The sequence below is a fragment of the Ranitomeya variabilis genome, chromosome 5 (genome assembly GCF_051348905.1).
Source record: "Ranitomeya variabilis isolate aRanVar5 chromosome 5, aRanVar5.hap1, whole genome shotgun sequence".
In the NCBI taxonomy this organism is placed as follows: domain Eukaryota; kingdom Metazoa; phylum Chordata; class Amphibia; order Anura; family Dendrobatidae; genus Ranitomeya; species Ranitomeya variabilis.
Window position 1 is genome coordinate 674,111,911 of NC_135236.1, and position 19,776 is coordinate 674,131,686.

General features: G+C 45.6%; 1 protein-coding gene across 1 annotated transcript in view; it reads left to right on the forward strand.

Moving 5' to 3' along the window:
- The first annotated feature begins 5,771 nt into the window (after positions 1-5,771).
- Positions 5,772-19,776, forward strand: part of LOC143776977 (aldo-keto reductase family 1 member C1-like) — a 29,082-nt gene continuing 15,077 nt past the window's right edge. The window contains exon 1 of the mRNA XM_077266859.1: positions 5,772-5,902. Within this exon, the coding sequence (XP_077122974.1) occupies positions 5,825-5,902 (78 nt within the window). The 5' untranslated portion in view covers positions 5,772-5,824. The remainder of the gene's footprint in view (positions 5,903-19,776) is intronic.

The window sequence follows — 19,776 nt, forward strand, 5'->3', positions numbered from 1 at the left end:
AGCTGTGGGAGGGGATTATATATGATACTCTGGACCCTGCCTGACCGAGAAAAAAATGTACTGAAGCTGCAAAATCAACAAGAAGTACATAGGAAAAGAGGAGAATGCAGGCGCCATAAAATGAGCATCAGAGCCGGAATAAGACTCGTATTATCCACCCGCCAATCAGACTGATTCAATAACATACAAATTATCAATGTCATACCTACAGCTTCATAATATAATTACAATTGTATTTACCTACAACCACCACTAGGGGGAGCTCCCTGTATACAGAGATACATGATAAGATCCTGTCTGCAGCCACCACTAGGGGGAGCTCCCTGTATACAGAGATACATGATAAGATTCTGTCTGCAGCCACCACTAGGGGGAGCTCCCTGTATACAGAGATACATGATAAGATCCTGTCTGCAGCCACCACTAGGGGGAGCTCCCTGTATACAGAGATACATGATAAGATCCTGTCTGCAGCCACCACTAGGGGGAGCTCCCTGTATACAGAGATACATGATAAGATCCTGTCTGCAGCCAGCACTAGGGGGAGCTCCCTGTATACAGAGATACATGATAAGATCCTGTCTGCAGCCACCACTAGGGGGAGCTCCCTGTATACAGAGATACATGATAAGATCCTGTCTGCAGCCACCACTAGGGGGAGCTCCCTGTATACAGAGATACATGATAAGATCCTGTCTGCAGCCACCACTAGGGGGAGCTCCCTGTATACAGAGATACATGATAAGATCCTGTCTGCAGCCACCACTAGGGGGAGCTCCCTGTATACAGAGATACATGATAAGATTCTGTCTGCAGCCACCACTAGGGGGAGCTCCCTGTATACAGAGACACATGATAAGATCCTGTCTGCAGCCACCACTAGGGGGAGCTCCCTGTATACAGAGATACATGATAAGATCCTGTCTGCAGCCACCACTAGGGGGAGCTCCCTGTATACAGAGATACATAATAAGATCCTGTCTGCAGCCAGCACTAGGGGGAGCTCCCTGTATACAGAGATACATGATAAGATCCTGTCTGCAGCCACCACTAGGGGGAGCTCCCTGTAAACAGAGATACATGATAAGATCCTGTCTGCAGCCACCACTAGGGGGAGCTCCCTGTATACAGAGATACATGATAAGATCTTGTCTGCAACCACCACTAGGGGGAGCTCCCTGTAAACAGAGATACATGATAAGATCCTGTCTGCAGCCACCACTAGGGGGAGTTCCCTGTATACAGAGATACATGATAAGATCCTGTCTGCAGCCACCACTAGGGGGAGCTCCCTGTATACAGAGATACATGATAAGATCCTGTCTGCAGCCACCACTAGGGGGAGCTCCCTGTAAACAGAGATACATGATAAGATCCTGTCTGCAGCCACCACTAGGGGGAGCTCCCTGTATACAGAGATACATGATAAGATCCTGTCTGCAACCACCACTAGGGGGAGCTCCCTGTAAACAGAGATACATGATAAGATCCTGTCTGCAGCCACCACTAGGGGGAGTTCCCTGTAAACAGAGATACATGATAAGATCCTGTCTGCAGCCACCACTAAGGGGAGCTCCCTGTATACACAGATACATAATAAGATCCTGTCTGCAGCCACCACTAGGGGGAGCTCCCTGTATACAGAGATACATGACAAGAGCCTGTCTGCAGCCACCACTAGGGGGAGCTCCCTGTATACAGAGATACATGATAAGATCCTGTCTGCAGCCACCACTAGGGGGAGCTCCCTGTATACAGAGATACATGACAAGAGCCTGTCTGCAGTCACCACTAGGGGGAGCTCCCTGTATACAGAGATACATGATAAGATCCTGTCTGCAGCCACCACTAGGGGGAGCTCCCTGTATACAGAGATACATGACAAGAGCCTGTCTGCAGTCACCACTAGGGGGAGCTCCCTGTATTCATAGATACATGATACGATTCTGTCTGCAGCCACCACTAGGTGTATCTCTCTATATAAAGGGATACTCCAGAGCTGCACTCACTATTCTGCTGATGCAGTCACTGTGTACATACATTACATTACTGATCCTGAGTTACATCCTGTACTATACTCCAGAGCTGCACTCACTATTCTGCTGGTGCAGTCACTGTGTACATACATTACATTACTGATCCTGAATTACATCCTGTATTATACTCCAGAGCTGCACTCACTATTCTGCTGGTGCAGTCACTGTGTACATACATTACATTACTGATCCTGAGTTACATCCTGTATTATACCCCAGAGCTGCACTCACTATTCTGCTGGTGCAGTCACTGTGTACATACATTACATTACTGATCCTGAGCTACATCCTGTATTATACTCCAGAGCTGCACTCACTATTGTGCTGGTGCAGTCACTGTGTACATACATTACATTACTGATCCTGAGTTACCTCCTGTATTATACCCCAGAGCTGCACTCACTATTCTGCTGGTGCAATCACTGTGTACATACATTACATTACTGATCCTGAGTTACATCCTGTATTATACCCCAGAGCTGCACTCACTCTTCTGCTTCACAGTGATTCCACCAGCAGAATTGTGAGTGCAGCTCTGGAGTATAATAAAGTGTGTTTTTCGGATTAGATTAGTGAGGTCCTGTATGAGATGGTGGTGTGTGCTGTGAGGACGGTAGTATAGTGGGGGTTCTCTCCTGTACATATACACCCCGTATACAGACCTAATCTCACTGGTGCGGAATCACTCATGTCTCTTCCACACTTATATTTTGCTGATTTACGAGTCAAGGTCTGAAATCCTTTATCCTTGTCTTGTAGTTTCCTTTTATGTGACCAGAGATAAGACACGTGCTGATCTCACTGCACTAACTACTAGAATCAGGAGGAGGCGAATGGAGGGCGCAGATTGAGCAGAAATATTCATTTCTCCCTGCAGCACAGAGGATTTCAGGAGAGACGTGCGCTGATTTTGACTTTTGCCCGTGTGAGGACAGGGCTTTGTGACAATCTGATTTTGAGTTTACGAGTTGAGACAAGTGCGAAGCCTCCAGCAGCACAGAGGATTTTAGCAGACGCTGGTATTTTCCTTATTAAAGAGTGGTGTTCTCTTTAAAATATATCAAAAGGAGACGTCAGCTCACCAACTGCAGTCTCTTTCCAAGAATTAGTTCCACGCACGGATCCGCCTGCAAGTTCCAAAGAATAAAGGAAAAAAGGTAGTTCAACGTCGAAAAATAAAAAACTATGCCTTTAATGGAAAAAAATTCATAAAGACAGGCACAATGGGGTCAACATATAGATCCCAGAGAGCTACCAACCAACCGACGCGTTTCGACACTCCGGTCTTAATCATGGTCAGATATCAGAACAAACCAAACCAACGCAATATATACATCAACTGATGCTAAATAATTACATCTAGTCCCTATAGATGATGTATATGTGCACATACATGTCATAGATGTGTAAAGAGATGGAGCAAACGAAGGAAAAGGGTCATACAAAGGTATACATCTTTACCTGGTGGACAGCTGCACTGGCGCGGCACGTAACCCCGACGCGCGTTTCAGACTGCGCCCTTCGTCAGGGGGTCATGGTTAGTATAAGTTGTCAGACTGGAGGCTTAAAGACTTTTCATGGGGCAAAGAGGTGAAAAAGTCAGAGCTAATCATTAATTAAATCACAATTTAACCCTTTGTGGAAGCTCTTCAACAACATGCATGTACCCTATAAAATAAAAACAATGAATCATGAAAAGACACAATGCAAACATAAAATAATTAATACCATGAATGAGACAGAGTCTCATCCAGACTGATAAGAAATCAAACACGGAATAAATAAAATAAATAAGACATCTTATAGATCGTACTGAAGTACGAGAACTTGTCGCACGTTCAGACCTTGCGGAATCCTTGTCTGTAATTTGAATATCCGGTACGACTCCCTATTTAATAGTTTTCTTCTCATGTCTCCACCTCTGAATGGTTTAACCACTTTTTCTATACCTATAACTGAAAGGGAACAGGTATTACCCCCATGTGTGTTTTTACAATGTTTGGATACCGCAGATATATTGTGTGTAGTCTGACTGCTGGCATCAGAAAGATGTCTCCTCACTCGCTTCAACTGTGCACTCTATAAGGTAGACAACACCTTCTGTATTGCAGTTGATATAACTTTTTTTTCTTTTAATATGGAGGACTATGTGGTGCCCATAATACTGTATGGAGGATTATGTGGTACATATAATACTGTATGGAGGACTATGTGGTGCCCATAATACTGTATGGAGGACTATGTGGTGCCCATAATACTGTATGGAGGATTATGTGGTACATATAATACTGTATGGAGGACTATGTGGTGCCCGTAATACTGTATGGAGGACTATGTGGTGCCCATAATACTGTATGGTGGACTATGTGGTGCCCATAATACTGTATGGAGGATTATGTGGTACATATAATACTGTATGGAGGACTATGTGGTGCCCGTAATACTGTATGGAGGACTATGTGGTGCCCATAATACTGTATGGAGGACTATGTGGTGCCCATAATACTGTATGGAGGATTATGTGGTACATAATACTGTATGGAGGTCCATGTTGTGCCCGTAATACTGTATGGAGAATTATGTGGTACATAATACTGTATGGAGGTCTATGTGGTGCCCGTAATACTGTATGGAGGACTATGTGGTGCCCATAATACTGTATGGTGGACTATGTGGTGCCCATAATACTGTATGGAGGATTATGTGGTACATATAATACTGTATGGAGGACTATGTGGTGCCCATAATACTGTATGGAGGACTATGTGGTGCCCATAATACTGTATGGAGGACTATGTGGTACATATAATACTGTATGGAGGACTATGTGGTGCCCATAATACTGTATGGAGGACTATGTGGTACATAATACTGTATGGAGGTCTATGTGGTGCCCGTAATACTGTATGGAGAATTATGTGGTACATAATACTGTATGGAGGTCTATGTGGTGCCCGTAATACTGTATGGAGGACTATGTGGTGCCCATAATACTGTATGGTGGACTATGTGGTGCCCATAATACTGTATGGAGGATTATGTGGTACATATAATACTGTATGGAGGACTATGTGGTGCCCATAATACTGTATGGAGGACTATGTGGTGCCCATAATACTGTATGGAGGACTATGTGGTACATATAATACTGTATGGAGGACTATGTGGTGCCCATAATACTGTATGTTGGACTATGTGGTACATATAATACTGTATGGAGGACTATGTGGTGCCCATAATACTGTATGGAGGACTATGTGGTACATATAATACTGTATGGAGGACTATGTGGTGCCCATAATACTGTATGGAGGACTATGTGGTACATATAATACTGTATGGAGGACTATGTGGTGCCCGTAATACTGTATGGAGGACTATGTGGTGCCCGTAATACTGTATGGTGGACTATGTGGTGCCCATAATACTGTATGGTGGACTATCTCGCCATACAGATGCCATTCAAATGACACACGGATACTTTTTTGAGAAAAAATTGCATCCTCACATTGCACACGGATCACTGTACATGAAACATTTGTGCGATTCCCGTCCGGCCTGAAGCAGAATCTCGCATCCCATATTAGCATCGATGTGTTGCACTAATCCCTTTATTTTTGCATTTCCAACATAAAACGATCGCCAGGTACAAAGTCACACCCAGAAAATGTCTCTTTCTGGCTCCCATACAGCAACCTCAAGCCTCCAGCTCTGGGAAGAACTCATGATCTATCACGTACGCCGCCCTCCACCCTCACATACATACATCGCTCTCCAAGCCTCTGACAATGGCAGCAGACTCGCTGTTGATGAATGATGGAAACCGGATCCCAATTCTTGGGTTCGGGACCTATGCGCCCGAATATGTGAGTATTGAAAAAGTCACAGATGTTAATGGGTTAAATAGCGATCCCCCAATTACAGGTGTTTATGGAATTGCTGGTGTAGCTGCAGGACAGGTCTGCATGTGATGCGAGGACACTCACTTCCTGCAGCCGTTTCCTCTCCCACTTATATCCACTGGGTCTTCTGGCGCTGTAGAAGCTCAGATTCCTGGGGGGCTTTGGACTATATGGTATTTGACAGGTTTCTCCTCTTCTAGTGTCTTTGCCGTGTTCCCATTGTCTACTTTTAGAGGTAGAATAATGGCACGGATTTTGTTGTGTTGTGGGGGCGCGATGGCTGGTTCTGTTTTAGGGGCACTCTCTCTTTCAGTTAATGGTTAGTTATCTTATGGAGGCAAAACGCAAAAGGACTGTTTTTGCTCCGGAGATATTGGGGCTCTTACTGTAATGGGGGCACTCTATCTCCTTTCTTCTTTGGTTATGTAATGGAGGCACTCTGTCTCTGGTTCTGTTATAGGGTTACTCTGGTTGGTACTATTATGGGGCATGTGGCTGGTACTGTTATGGGGCATGTGGTTAGTACTGCTAATGGTAGCACTGTGGCTAGGACTGCTGTGGAGTTACTCTGTCTCTGGTTCTGTTGTAGGGTTACAGAGGTTGGTACTGTTATGGGAGGTCTATGGTTGATACTGTTATGGGGCAGTATGGTTGGTCCTCTTATGGGAGGTATATGGTTGGTACTGTTATGGAGCACTGTGGATGGTACTGTTATGGAGCACTGTGGATGGTACTGTTATGGGGCACTGTGGATGGTACTGTTATGGAGCACTGTGGATGGTACTGTTATGGAGCACTGTGGATGGTACTGTTATGGGGCACTGTGGATGGTACTGTTATGGGGCACTGTGGTTGGTCCTGTTATGGGAGGTCTATGGTTGGTACTGTTGTGGGGGCACTGTGGTTAGTACTGTTATGGGGCACTGTGGTTGGTACTCTATGGAATTACTCTGTCTCTAGTTCTATTGTAGGGTTTCAGAGGTTGGTACTGTTATGGGCACTGTGGTTGGTACTATTATGGGGCACTGTGGTTGGTGCTGTGATGAGGGCACTGTGGTTGGTACTGTTATGTGACACTGTGGTTGGTACTATTATGGGGCACTGTGGTTGGTACTGTAATGAGGGCAGTGTGGTTGGAACTGTTATGAAGCACTGTGGTTGGTGCTGTTATGGGGCACTATGGTTGATACTGTTATGGAGCACTGTGGATGGTACTGTTATGCGGCAGTATGGTTGGTACTGTTATGGGAGGCATATGGTTGGTACTGTTATGGGCACTGTGGTTGGTACTATTATGGGGCACTGTGGTTGGTGCTGTAATGAGGGCACTGTGGTTGGTACTGTTATGGGGCACTGTGGTTGGTACTGTCATGGGGCACTGGTTGGTACTATTATGGGGCACTGTGGTTGGTGCTGTAATGAGGGCACTGTGGTTGGTACTGAAATGGGGCACTGTGGTTGGTACTGTCATGGGGCACTATGGTTGGTACTATTATGGGGCACTGTGGTTGGTACTGTAATGAGGGCACTGTGGTTGGTACTGTTATGGGGCACTGTGGTTGGTACTATTATGGGGCACTATGGTTGGTACTGTAATGAGGGCACTGTGGTTGGTACTGTTATGTGACACTGATTGGTACTATTATGGGGCACTGTGGTTGGTACTGTAATGAGGTCACTGTGGTTGGTACTGTTATGGGAACTGTGGTTGGTACTATTATGGGGCACTGTGGTTGGTACTGTAATGAGGGCACTGTGGTTGGAACTGTTATGAAGCACTGTGGTTGGTACTATTATGGGGCACTGTGGTTGGTACTGTTAAGGGGCACTGTGGTTGGTACTATTATGGGGCACTGTGGCTGGTACTGTTATGGGGGCACTGTGGTTGGTACTAGTATAGGGCACTGTGGTTGGTACTGTAATGAGGGCACTGTGGTTGGAACTGTTATGAAGCACTGTGGTTGGTACTATTATGGGGCACTGTGGTTGGTACTGTTAAGGGGCACTGTGGTTGGTACTATTATGGGGCAATGTGGTTGGTACTGTTATGGGGGCACTGTGGTTGGTACTAGTATGGGGCACTGTGGTTGGTACTATTATGGGGCACTGTGGCTGGTACTGTTATGGGGCACTGTGGTTGGTACTAGTATGGGGCACTGTGGTTGGTACTGTAATGAGGACACTGTGGTTGGAACTGTTATGGGGCACTGTGGTTGGTACTAGTATGGGGCACTGTGGTTGGTACTAGTATGGGGCACTGTGGTTGGTACTGTAATGAGGGCACTGAGGTTGGTACTGTAATGAGGGCACTGTGGTTGGTACTGTTATGGGGGCACTCTGTCTCTTTTTGTTCTTTGGTTATGTTATGAAGATCACACAGGTCGTCTAGGAAAAAATGTAGCTTTAATCCAGATGGAACAAAAAACGTTGTGGTTACAGTCTTTGGCACCTAGCCTGGAGGTGACGTGAAAGGCACTTAGCATGCAGGTTGCATATGAAGCCCTTAGCTTGGAGGTGTCATGCTTCTGGGTTCGAACCCTTGAGCCTGTGTTTTGTGGTCGGCTTTTTCTGTGCGCTGACCCACGGCAGATAAACTTTTTCTTTGGGTGTTTCGCTTTTGTTATCCTGGCTGCAGTCTGTAACAGGTGTTTTCATTCACTCATTTGTCTGGCCTATCACCTTTCGGATGCGGCTTTATATACATTCTCCCTCCTGGTATTTCCTGCTGGTGATAGTTTCATTTGGATGTCCGGCCATGCTGCTATAATTTAAGCCAGTCAGTGAAATTCCACCTAGAGTTTATCTCTTTGCTGTTTCTGTTCTTTACTCTGCACCTACCTTCTGTTTCCTTTTAGTAAGTAGGCGGCTTATTATCTAACAGTTTGTACTTTATACTTTATTTTGTATTTCATGGTTTATTTTACTCACTCTGGGATCTTTTCATTTTTCAGCACATTTTCCCTTTTGTAGGTAATTTACACTCTGCTCTGCCCTCTGGCTCTTTAGGAGGAACATAAAGCAACTTGACGGCCTTTCAGGCAGCACAGGTCTGAGTTGCCATGGTCTATTCTGTGGTTAGGGCTATCTCAGCTCACTCAGGAACCACTGGGGACTGTGAGGTCAGGATCTCTAGTCTGTACAGGAACCGTCAGGATCCGTTGCAGTTTTTTAGCTTTACCTATTTTCCTGAATGAGTTGTTACACTGGCATAACAGGAGGTTACATGAGTGGCACTCCAGTCCTCAAGAGCCACCAACAGGTCATGTTTTCAGGATTTCCTTAGTATTTCACAGGTGGTGCAATTTGGTGGCTCTTGAGGACTGGAGTTGGGGAACACTGGCTTAGAGGTTACATGAGTAGCACTTAGCTCGGAGGTTACTAGTAACTCTCTGCAACACAGCCACGAGAACTAAGTCACCAGGAAGGCAGGGGTACAATCTCTCTTTCTCCCTCTGGTGGATAAGTGGCCAATGGCACGAAACCCCAAAGCCTCAATACTTAGCTCATAACAGAATATCCTGACTCCACCAGGGCCGGCATTAGGGGAAGAGAAGACTGTTTTTCCAGGATAACCTTGTATGCGGCTTGATTCATACGTCCTTCGAAAAGAACCTGCCCAATTCCAGCCTTGCTGAAGCCTCCCCAGATCAACACCTGGTCATCTAATGGTCAGACGGAGACCTAGCGAGGCGTACAAGCCACAGTGTCTTGCGCTCACTGTGAAATTTGGTGGAGGATCGGTGATGATCTGGGGATGCTTCAGCAAGGCTGGAATTGGGCAGGTTGTTCTTTGCGAAGGACGTATGAATCAAAGGTTATCCTGGAAAAATAGTTGATTCCTTCTGCTCAGGCAATGTTCCCCAACTCTTAGGACTGTTTTTTCCAGCAGGACAATGCGCCATGCTAAACACCTAGGTCAGTCAAGGTGTGGATGAAGGACCACCACACAGAGGCGTAGCTAGGGTTTCAACTTAGGGGGGCGAAACATCTGAGTGGGCCCCTAACCAGCTAACCCTGATTACAGCTACGGTTGCGCACTCTAATTGTGAATATAGGGGAACCTCAGAATATGACCCTACTGTTATTGAAAATAAATCTATATACAAAAACGAACATTGACTTTACCGCCATATTGTGACCATATGCAACTTTGATGGTCACAATACTCTGAGTGCCCCTATAACAATAATGCTTAAGTGCCCACTTAACATTTAATAATGTCCCCTAAGTTCCCCCATGTACTGCTCCATTATACATAGTATGGTGAGCTCAAAGCTTCCCTATATGCAGTCTAAGGCCCCCACAGCTCCCCTATACACAGTATGGTGTTCCCACTGCTCCCCTCTACACAGTATGATCCCACTGCTCCCCTATAGATAGTATGAGCCCAATGCTCCCCTATACAGTATAATGCTGACAGAACTCCACTATAGAAAGTATAATGCCCCCCAGAGCTCCCCTATATACAGTGTAATGGGCCAACAGCTCCCATATGCACAATATGCCTTCACAGCTCCCATATATACAGTATGATGGGCCCACAGCTCCCTTATCACAGTATGATGGACCCGCAGCTCCCTTATACACAGTATGATGGACCCGCAGCTCCCATATACACAGTATGATGGGCCCGCAGCTCCCTTATACACAGTATGATGGGCCTGCAGCTCCCTTATCACAGTATGATGGGCCCGCAGCTCCCATATACACAGTATGATGGGCCCGCAGCTTCCTTATACACAGTATGATGGATTCACAGCTCCCTGTCATGATTTGGATGCCCCGGTCATTTACTCATCCTCCGGCGTATTCACTATTTTGTGGCACCGCTGCAGTGCCGCTGCTCAAACTTGTGAGCGCAGCTTCTGACTGGCCAGAAGTTAGAAGCTATGTCACAAGCGCTCAATGTTAGGCTAGGTTCACATTGCGTTAGCAGCAGCCCGCTCAGCACATACACTAACGGGCTGCTGCTAGCGCAAGTGCCGGCGTTTGCATCCCGCTAGCGCAGATAGAGCTCTGCTAGCTCTGCTAGACACACTTTCCCCGCAGACGAAGCCACAGGCGAAACGCGCGTCCGGGTTGAGTCACCGCCACTTCTCGCAGGTAATTGACTCTTTATATTTGCACTCCTATGCTCTTATAAGTCAGACTTCTTTAGGGCACTTGAACCCTGAATCTGATATTTATCACTTTGATACCACAAAGGTTATGTAGGCAGTGAATAAAGATCTAGGCTTCTAGTGCATTTGTGCAATCCATATTATAGGACATACTGTGGAATAGGTGCAATACTAGGTGAACAATATTTATATTTACTCCTAGGAATATAAATTTCGGCATCTATGTCATTTACTTGTCATCTCTGTGATATTTGGCGGTGGTTTTTTCTGTGCAGCTTTACCCCATTTTTAATTTATTAATAATGAAAAATGTATATGTTGTTTGAAGGATATATTTAAATAAAGGAAATCCTTTTTATATATTCGTGGCTAAATGCTTCTGTTTCTCTACATTGGATGTGTAGCTCTGCGCTAGCAGTGACGGACCCGGAAACGCTGCAGCCCGCGTCTCAGGGTCCGTCACTCAATGACGGCACATCGCTAGCGATGCGTCCGCCATTGCATTCAATGGCGGCGTTAACGGACGTTACACTGCGTTATGCCGCGGTGTAACGTAGTCCGTTAAACGGGTCACACTAACGCAGTGTGAACCCAGCCTAAGACTATGAGGCTATGTGCACTTGTTGCGGATTCGTGTGTGGATTTACCGCGGATTTCCTGTGTTTTTTGTGCAGATTTCACCTGCAGAATCCTATACAGGAGCAGGTGTAAAACGCTGCGGAATCTGCAAAAAGAATTGACATGCTACGGAAAATACAATGCAGTGTTTCCGCGTGGTATTTTCCGCACCATGGGCACAGCGGATTTGGTTTTCCATAGGTTCATATGGCACTGTAAACCAGATGGAAAACTGCTGCGAATCTGCACCGTGTGCACATAGCCTGAGAGTGAGGAACAGGCCAGAACGAGGCTCCCACAGACTCACACTGATTAGTGACCTCTGCGCCGCTCCATGAAACACTGGAGCCTCGGACAGGCCACAAACTGCAGGAGACGGAGCCGAGCGGAGACAAAAACAGGTGAAAACGCCAGAAGGTGCGTATCAGACAGGGGACGGGGATTGTCAGCACCGCTCCAGCAATGAAATAAAAAATAATGCTGGAGTGGTGCTGTAAATGTGATGCAGCTCTTAGTTACTATATGGGGGCTCCTTATACTAATACTCATAAAAGACCCAGGTGGTACGTATCAAAAGCCCCCTCTGCCCCCCCGGTAGCTACGCTACTGCCACCACATCAAACCCCTGTCATGGCCGCCCAATCTCCAGACCTGAACCCCATTGAAAACCTCTGGAATGTAATCAAGAGGAAGATGGATAGTCACAAGCCATCAAAGAAGAACTGCTGACATTATTGTACCAGGAGCGGTGTGAAAGACTGGAGGAAAGCTGCCAAGACGCATGAAAGCTGGGATTCATGGTTATTCCACAAAATATTGATTTCTGAACTCTTCCTGAGTTAAAACATTAGTATTGTTGATTCTAAATGATTATGAACTTGTTTTCTTTGCATTATTTGAGGTCTGTGGCAATTAATTTTTTTATTATTTTGACCATTTCTCATTTTCAGAAAATAAATACAAAATTTATTGATTGGAACTTCAGAGACATGTTGTCAGAAGTTTATAGAATAAAAGAACAATTTACATTTTGCTCAAAAATATACCTATAAAGAGACAAATCAGACAAACTGAACATTTTGCAGTGGTCTCTTAATTTTTCTGTATATCCCCCATCCGTTTATATACCGTATATACCCCATCCTGGTATATATCCCCCATCCTGGTATATATGTCCCCCATCCTGGTATATATGTCCCCCATCCTGGTATATATGTCCCCCATCCTGGTATATATGTCCCCCATCCTGGTATATATCCCCCATCCTGGTATATATGTCTCCCATCCTGGTATATGTCCCCCATCCTGGTATATATGTCCCCCATCCTGGTATATATCCCCCATCCTGGTATATATGTCCCCCATCCTTTTATATACTGTATATACCCCATCCTGGTATATATGTCCCCCATCCTGGTATATATCCCCCATCCTGGTATATATCCCCCATCCTGGTATATATCCCCCATCTTGGTCTTTGATCCCCCGTTCTGTCACTGTTCTTTAATGCGTAGAAAAAAATACTCCATTATACCCACCTTCCCTGCGCTCCCTCGCCGTGCGGCGTCCTCTTCTGGAGCCAGCAGCTGACTTCAGCGTGCAAGTGATGGGGGTGTGTGACGTCACTGCCATGCGCCACCAGTCACGTGCACACTGACGTCGCTGCTAGCCTCTGATTGGCCGGCAGCGTGTATTGCCGCGCACGGACCCAACAGGTCTCTGCATCACAATACAGTTCAGCTGAATGTGAGACTGAGGACGCACATCCAGTTGAAGTCTGTGCTGGCGTCGGTGGGCCCCCACAAGTTGTGACCCCTATGACCATGGTCATTACGCCCCTGATCACAGGTATGAGCGCTATCTGTGAATAACATGGAAATCGGACGTCTGCATGAGCCGTATATACGTCAGAATATAGACAAGGCTCCTGCCTAGGACAGAGCGTCGCGTCATTGTCACCGGTCATCGCTGGTCACATTCGTAGAGTCCAGTGTAACGTGACGACAGGACGGTAACGCTCAGTCCGCGCTCACTAATGTGCCGCCATCACTCTCAGCACAACGTTCCAGATTGTCAGATGTTCCGGACTATGAGACTCGCGCAGTTGTGGGGGCGTCCTGAATCCCTCCTTTGTTGATCCTCCTCACACTGCTCCGTATATTATATTCTCCATCATGTCCTCTATATACCCCGGATCACGGACACAAGACATGAAAAGGTTTTTGATGTTTTTCAAAACAAAGTCTAAATATTCCCTTTCCTGCGGCATTGATAATTATATTTCTCCAACTTAATTACGATCCGACACTAACAACCCCCGAACCTTCATCACAAATATCACCGAGTACGAGATCATTCTAAAAAGTACAATCACTTTATACAGGTTGGTTTCTTCATTGTTCCGCAGGTGCCCGATGTCTGACACTAGATGGCGACAGCATCACTAAGAATTATACATTGCTATCAATAAAGGAACAAAGTCACTGTGTACATACATTGCATTACATCCTGTATTATACTCCAGAGCTGCACTCACTATTCTGCTGGTGCAGTCACTGTGTACATACATTACATTACTGATCCTGAGTTACATCCCATATTATACTCCAGAGCTGCACTCACTATTCTGCTGGTGCAGTCACTGTGTACATACATTACATTACTGATCCTGAGTTACATCCTGTATTATACCCCAGAGCTGCACTCACTATTCTGCTGGTGCAGTCACTGTGTACATACATTACATTACTGATCCTGAGTTACATCCCATATTATACTCCAGAGCTGCACTCACTATTCTGCTGGTGCAGTCACTGTGTACATACATTACATTACTGATCCTGAGTTACATCCTGTATTATACCCCAGAGCTGCACTCACTATTCTGCTGGTGCAGTCACTGTGTGCATACATTACATTACTGATCCTTAGTTACATTCTGTATTATACCCCAGAGCTGCACTCACTATTCTGCTGGTGCAGTCACTGTGTGCATACATTACATTACTGATCCTTAGTTACATTCTGTATTATACCCCAGAGCTGCACTCACTATTCTGCTGGTGCAGTCACTGTGTACATACATTACATTACTGATCCTGAGTTACCTCCTGTATTATACCCCAGAGCTCCACTCACTATTCTGCTGGTGCAGTCACTGTGTACATACATTACATTACTGATCCTGAGTTACATCCTGTATTATACTCCAGAGCTGCACTCACTATTCTGCTGGTGCAGTCACTGTGTACATACATTACATTACTGATCCTGAGTTACCTCCTGTATTATACCCCAGAGCTGCACTCACTATTCTGCTGGTGCAGTCTCTGTGTACATACATTACATTACTGATCCTGAGTTACCTCCTGTATTATACTCCAGAGCTGCACTCACTATTCTGCTGGTGCAGTCACTGTGTACATACATTACATTACTGATCCTGACTCTGAGTTACCTCCTGTATTATACCCCAGAGCTGCACTCACTATTCTGCTGGTGCAGTCACTGTGTGCATACATTACATTACTGATCCTGAGTTACCTCCTGTATTATACCCCAGAGCTGCACTCACTATTCTGCTGGTGCAGTCACTGTGTGCATACATTACATTACTGATCCTGAGTTACATCCTGTATTATACTCCAGAGCTGCGCTCACTATTCTGCTGGTGCAGTCACTGTGTACATACATTACATTACTGATCCTGAGTTACATCCTGTATTATACTCCAGAGCTGCACTCACTATTCTGCTGGTGCAGTCACTGTGTACATACATTACATTACTGACCCTGAGTTACATCCTGTATTATACCCCAGAGCTGCACTCACTATTCTGCTGGTGAAGTCACTGTGTACATACATTACATTACTGATCCTGAGTTACATCCTGCATTATACCCCAGAGCTGCACTCACTATTCTGCTGGTGCAGTCACTGTGTACATACACTACATTACTGATCCTGAGTTACATCGTGTATTATACTCCAGAGCTGCACTCACTATTCTGCTGGTGCAGTCACTGTGTACATACATTACATTACTGATCCTGAGTTACATCCTGTATTATACTCCAGAGCTGCACTCACTATTCTGCTGGTGCAGTCACTGTGTACATACATTACATTACTGACCCTGAGTTACATCCTGTATTATACCCCAGAGCTGCACTCACTATTCTGCTGGTGCAGTCACTGTGTACATACATTACATTACTGATCCTGAGTTACATCCTTGTTGTGAAATTGGATTTTGGGCTCCCCCGGTGGCCACTGGTGGAATTGAACTGGTGTTCATCATCCTCTCTGTTCACCTGTTTCCATCAGGATGTGGGAGTCGCTATTTAGCCTTGCTCCTCTGTCACTTCCATGCCGGTCAACATTGTAATCAGAAGCCTTTCTGTGCATGTTCCTGCTGCTAGACAACTCCCAGCTAAGTTGGACTTTAGTCCTTGTTTGTTTTTGCATTTTGTTCCAGTTCACAGCTGTAGTTTCGTTTCTGTGTCTGGAAAGCTCTTGTGATCTGAAATTGCCACTCTGATGTTATGAGTTTATACTAGAGTCTTAAAGTAATTTCAGGATGGTATTTTGATAGGGTTTTCAGCTGACCATGAAAGTGCCCTTTCTGTCTTCCAGCTATCTAGTAAGCGGACCTCAATTTTGCTAAACCTATTTTCATACTACATTTGTCATTTCATCTAAAATCACCGCCAATATTTGTGGGGGCCTCTGTCTGCCTTTCGGGGAAATTTCTCTAGAGGTGAGCCAGGACTATATTTTCCTCTGCCAGGATTAGTTAGTCCTCCGGCCGGCGCTGGGCGTCTAGGGATAAAACGCAGGCTACGCTACCCGGCTACTGTTAGTTGTGCGGCAGGTTTAGTTCATGGTCAGTTTAGTTTCCATCCTTCCAAGAGCTAGTTCGTATGTTTGCTGGGCTATGTTCTCTTGCCATTGAGAACCATAACAGTTTGACCGGCCATAAAGGGTTAAATTAATTGACAGAGAAAGGAGAGAAAAGAGAAGTCTGCTGAAGATTTTTTTTTTTTTTTCTCAGTTCTGAGTGTGCTTGTAATTGAATCTCTTGCAAGTCTGCCTATATTGCAGCCTTTCTCTCTCTCTCTCTCCTTCTAATCCTGGAATGGCTCTGTGTTCACCTGTTTAAAATGGATATTCAGAGTTTAGCTGCAGGTTTGAATAATCTCACCACGAAAGTTCAAAACTTACAAGATTTTGTTGTTCATGTTCCTATATCTGAACCTAGAATTCCTTTGCCTGAATTTTTCTCGGGGAATAGATCTTGCTTTCAAAATTTCAAAAATAATTGCAAGTTGTTTTTGTCCCTGAAATCTCGCTCTGCTGGAGATCCTGCTCAGCAGGTCAGGATTGTGATTTCTTTGCTCCGGGGCGACCCTCAGGATTGGGCTTTTGCATTGGCTCCAGGGGATCCTGCGTTGCTCAATGTGGATGCGTTTTTTCTGGCCTTGGGGTTGCTTTATGAGGAACCTCAGTTAGAACTTCAGGCGGAAAAGGCCTTGATGTCCCTATCTCAGGGGCAAGACGAAGCTGAAATATACTGCCAGAAATTCCGTAAATGGGCTGTGCTTACTCAGTGGAATGAGTGCGCCCTGGCGGCGAATTTCAGAGAGGGTCTCTCTGATGCCATTAAGGATGTTATGGTGGGGTTCCCTGTGCCTGCGGGTCTGAATGAGTCCATGACAATGGCTATCCAGATCGATAGGCGTCTGCGGGAGCGCAAACCTGTGCACCATTTGGCGGTGTCTACTGAGAAGACGCCAGAGAATATGCAATGTGATAGAATTCTGTCCAGAAGTGAACGGCAGAATTTTAGACGAAAAAATGGGTTGTGCTTCTATTGCGGTGATTCAACTCATGTTATATCAGCATGTTCTAAGCGTACTAAGAAGCTTGATAAGTCTGTTTCAATTGGCACTTTACAGTCTAAGTTTATTCTATCTGTGACCCTGATTTGTTCTTTATCATCTATTACCGCGGATGCCTATGTCGACTCTGGCGCCGCTTTGAGTCTTATGGATTGGTCCTTTGCCAAACGCTGTGGGTATGATTTGGAGCCTCTTGAAACTCCTATACCCCTGAAGGGGATTGACTCCACCCCATTGGCTAGCAATAAACCACAATACAGGACACAAGTAACTATGCGGATTAATCCGGATCACCAGGAGATTATTCGCTTTCTTGTGCTGTATAACCTACATGATGTGTTGGTGCTTGGATTGCCATGGCTGCAATCTCATAACCCAGTCCTTGACTGGAAAGCTATGTCTGTGTTAAGCTGGGGATGTAAGGGGACGCATGGGGACGTACCTGTGGTTTCCATTTCATCATCTATTCCCTCTGAGATTCCTGAATTCTTGACTGAATATCGTGACGTTTTTGAAGAACCTAAGCTTGGTTCATTACCTCCGCACCGGGAGTGCGATTGTGCCATAGATTTGATTCCGGGTAGTAAATACCCTAAGGGTCGTTTATTTAATCTGTCTGTGCCTGAACATGCTGCTATGCGAGAATATATAAAGGAGTCCTTGGAAAAGGGACATATTCGTCCTTCGTCATCTCCCTTAGGAGCCGGTTTTTTCTTTGTGGCTAAGAAAGATGGCTCTTTGAGGCTGTGCATTGATTATCGGCTTTTGAATAAAATCACGGTTAAATATCAATATCCGTTGCCACTGCTGACTGATTTGTTTGCTCGCATAAAGGGGGCCAAGTGGTTCTCTAAGATAGATCTTCGTGGGGCGTATAATTTGGTGCGAATTAAGCAGGGGGATGAGTGGAAAACCGCATTTAATACGCCCGAGGGCCACTTTGAGTATTTGGTGATGCCTTTTGGTCTTTCAAATGCCCCTTCAGTCTTTCAGTCCTTTATGCATGACATTTTCCGTGATTATTTGGATAAATTTATGATTGTGTATCTGGATGATATTTTGATTTTTTCGGATGACTGGGACTCTCATGTCCAGCAGGTCAGGAGGGTTTTTCAGGTTTTGCGGTCTAATTCCTTCTGTGTGAAGGGTTCTAAGTGCGTTTTTGGGGTTCAAAAGATTTCCTTTTTGGGATATATTTTTTCCCCCTCTTCCATCGAGATGGATCCTGTCAAGGTTCAGGCTATTTGTGATTGGACGCAACCCTCTTCTCTTAAGAGTCTTCAGAAATTTTTGGGCTTTGCTAACTTTTATCGTCGATTTATTGCTGGTTTTTCTGATGTTGTTAAACCATTGACTGATTTGACTAAGAAGGGTGCTGATGTTGCTGATTGGTCCCCTGCTGCTGTGGAGGCCTTTCGGGAGCTTAAGCGCCGCTTTTCTTCCGCCCCTGTGTTGCGTCAGCCTGATGTTGCTCTTCCTTTTCAGGTTGAGGTCGACGCTTCTGAAATCGGAGCTGGGGCGGTTTTGTCGCAGAGAAGTTCCGATTGCTCCGTGATGAGACCTTGTGCTTTTTTCTCGCGTAAATTTTCGCCCGCCGAGCGGAATTATGATGTTGGGAATCGGGAGCTTTTGGCCATGAAGTGGGCTTTTGAGGAGTGGCGTCATTGGCTTGAGGGGGCTAGACATCAGGTGGTGGTATTGACTGACCACAAAAATCTAATTTATCTTGAGTCCGCCAGACGCCTGAATCCTAGACAGGCGCGCTGGTCGTTGTTTTTCTCTCGGTTTAATTTTGTGGTGTCCTACCTGCCGGGTTCTAAGAATGTTAAGGCGGATGCCCTTTCTAGGAGTTTTGAGCCTGACTCCCCTGGTAATTCTGAACCTACAGGTATCCTTAAGGATGGAGTGATATTGTCTGCCGTTTCTCCAGACCTGCGGCGGGCCTTGCAGGAGTTTCAGGCGGATAGACCTGATCGTTGCCCACCTGGTAGACTGTTTGTTCCTGATGATTGGACCAGTAAAGTCATTTCTGAGGTTCATTCTTCTGCGTTGGCAGGTCATCCTGGAATCTTTGGTACCAGGGATTTGGTGGCAAGGTCCTTCTGGTGGCCTTCCCTGTCTCGAGATGTGCGAGGCTTCGTGCAGTCTTGTGACGTTTGTGCTCGGGCCAAGCCTTGTTGTTCTCGGGCTAGTGGATTG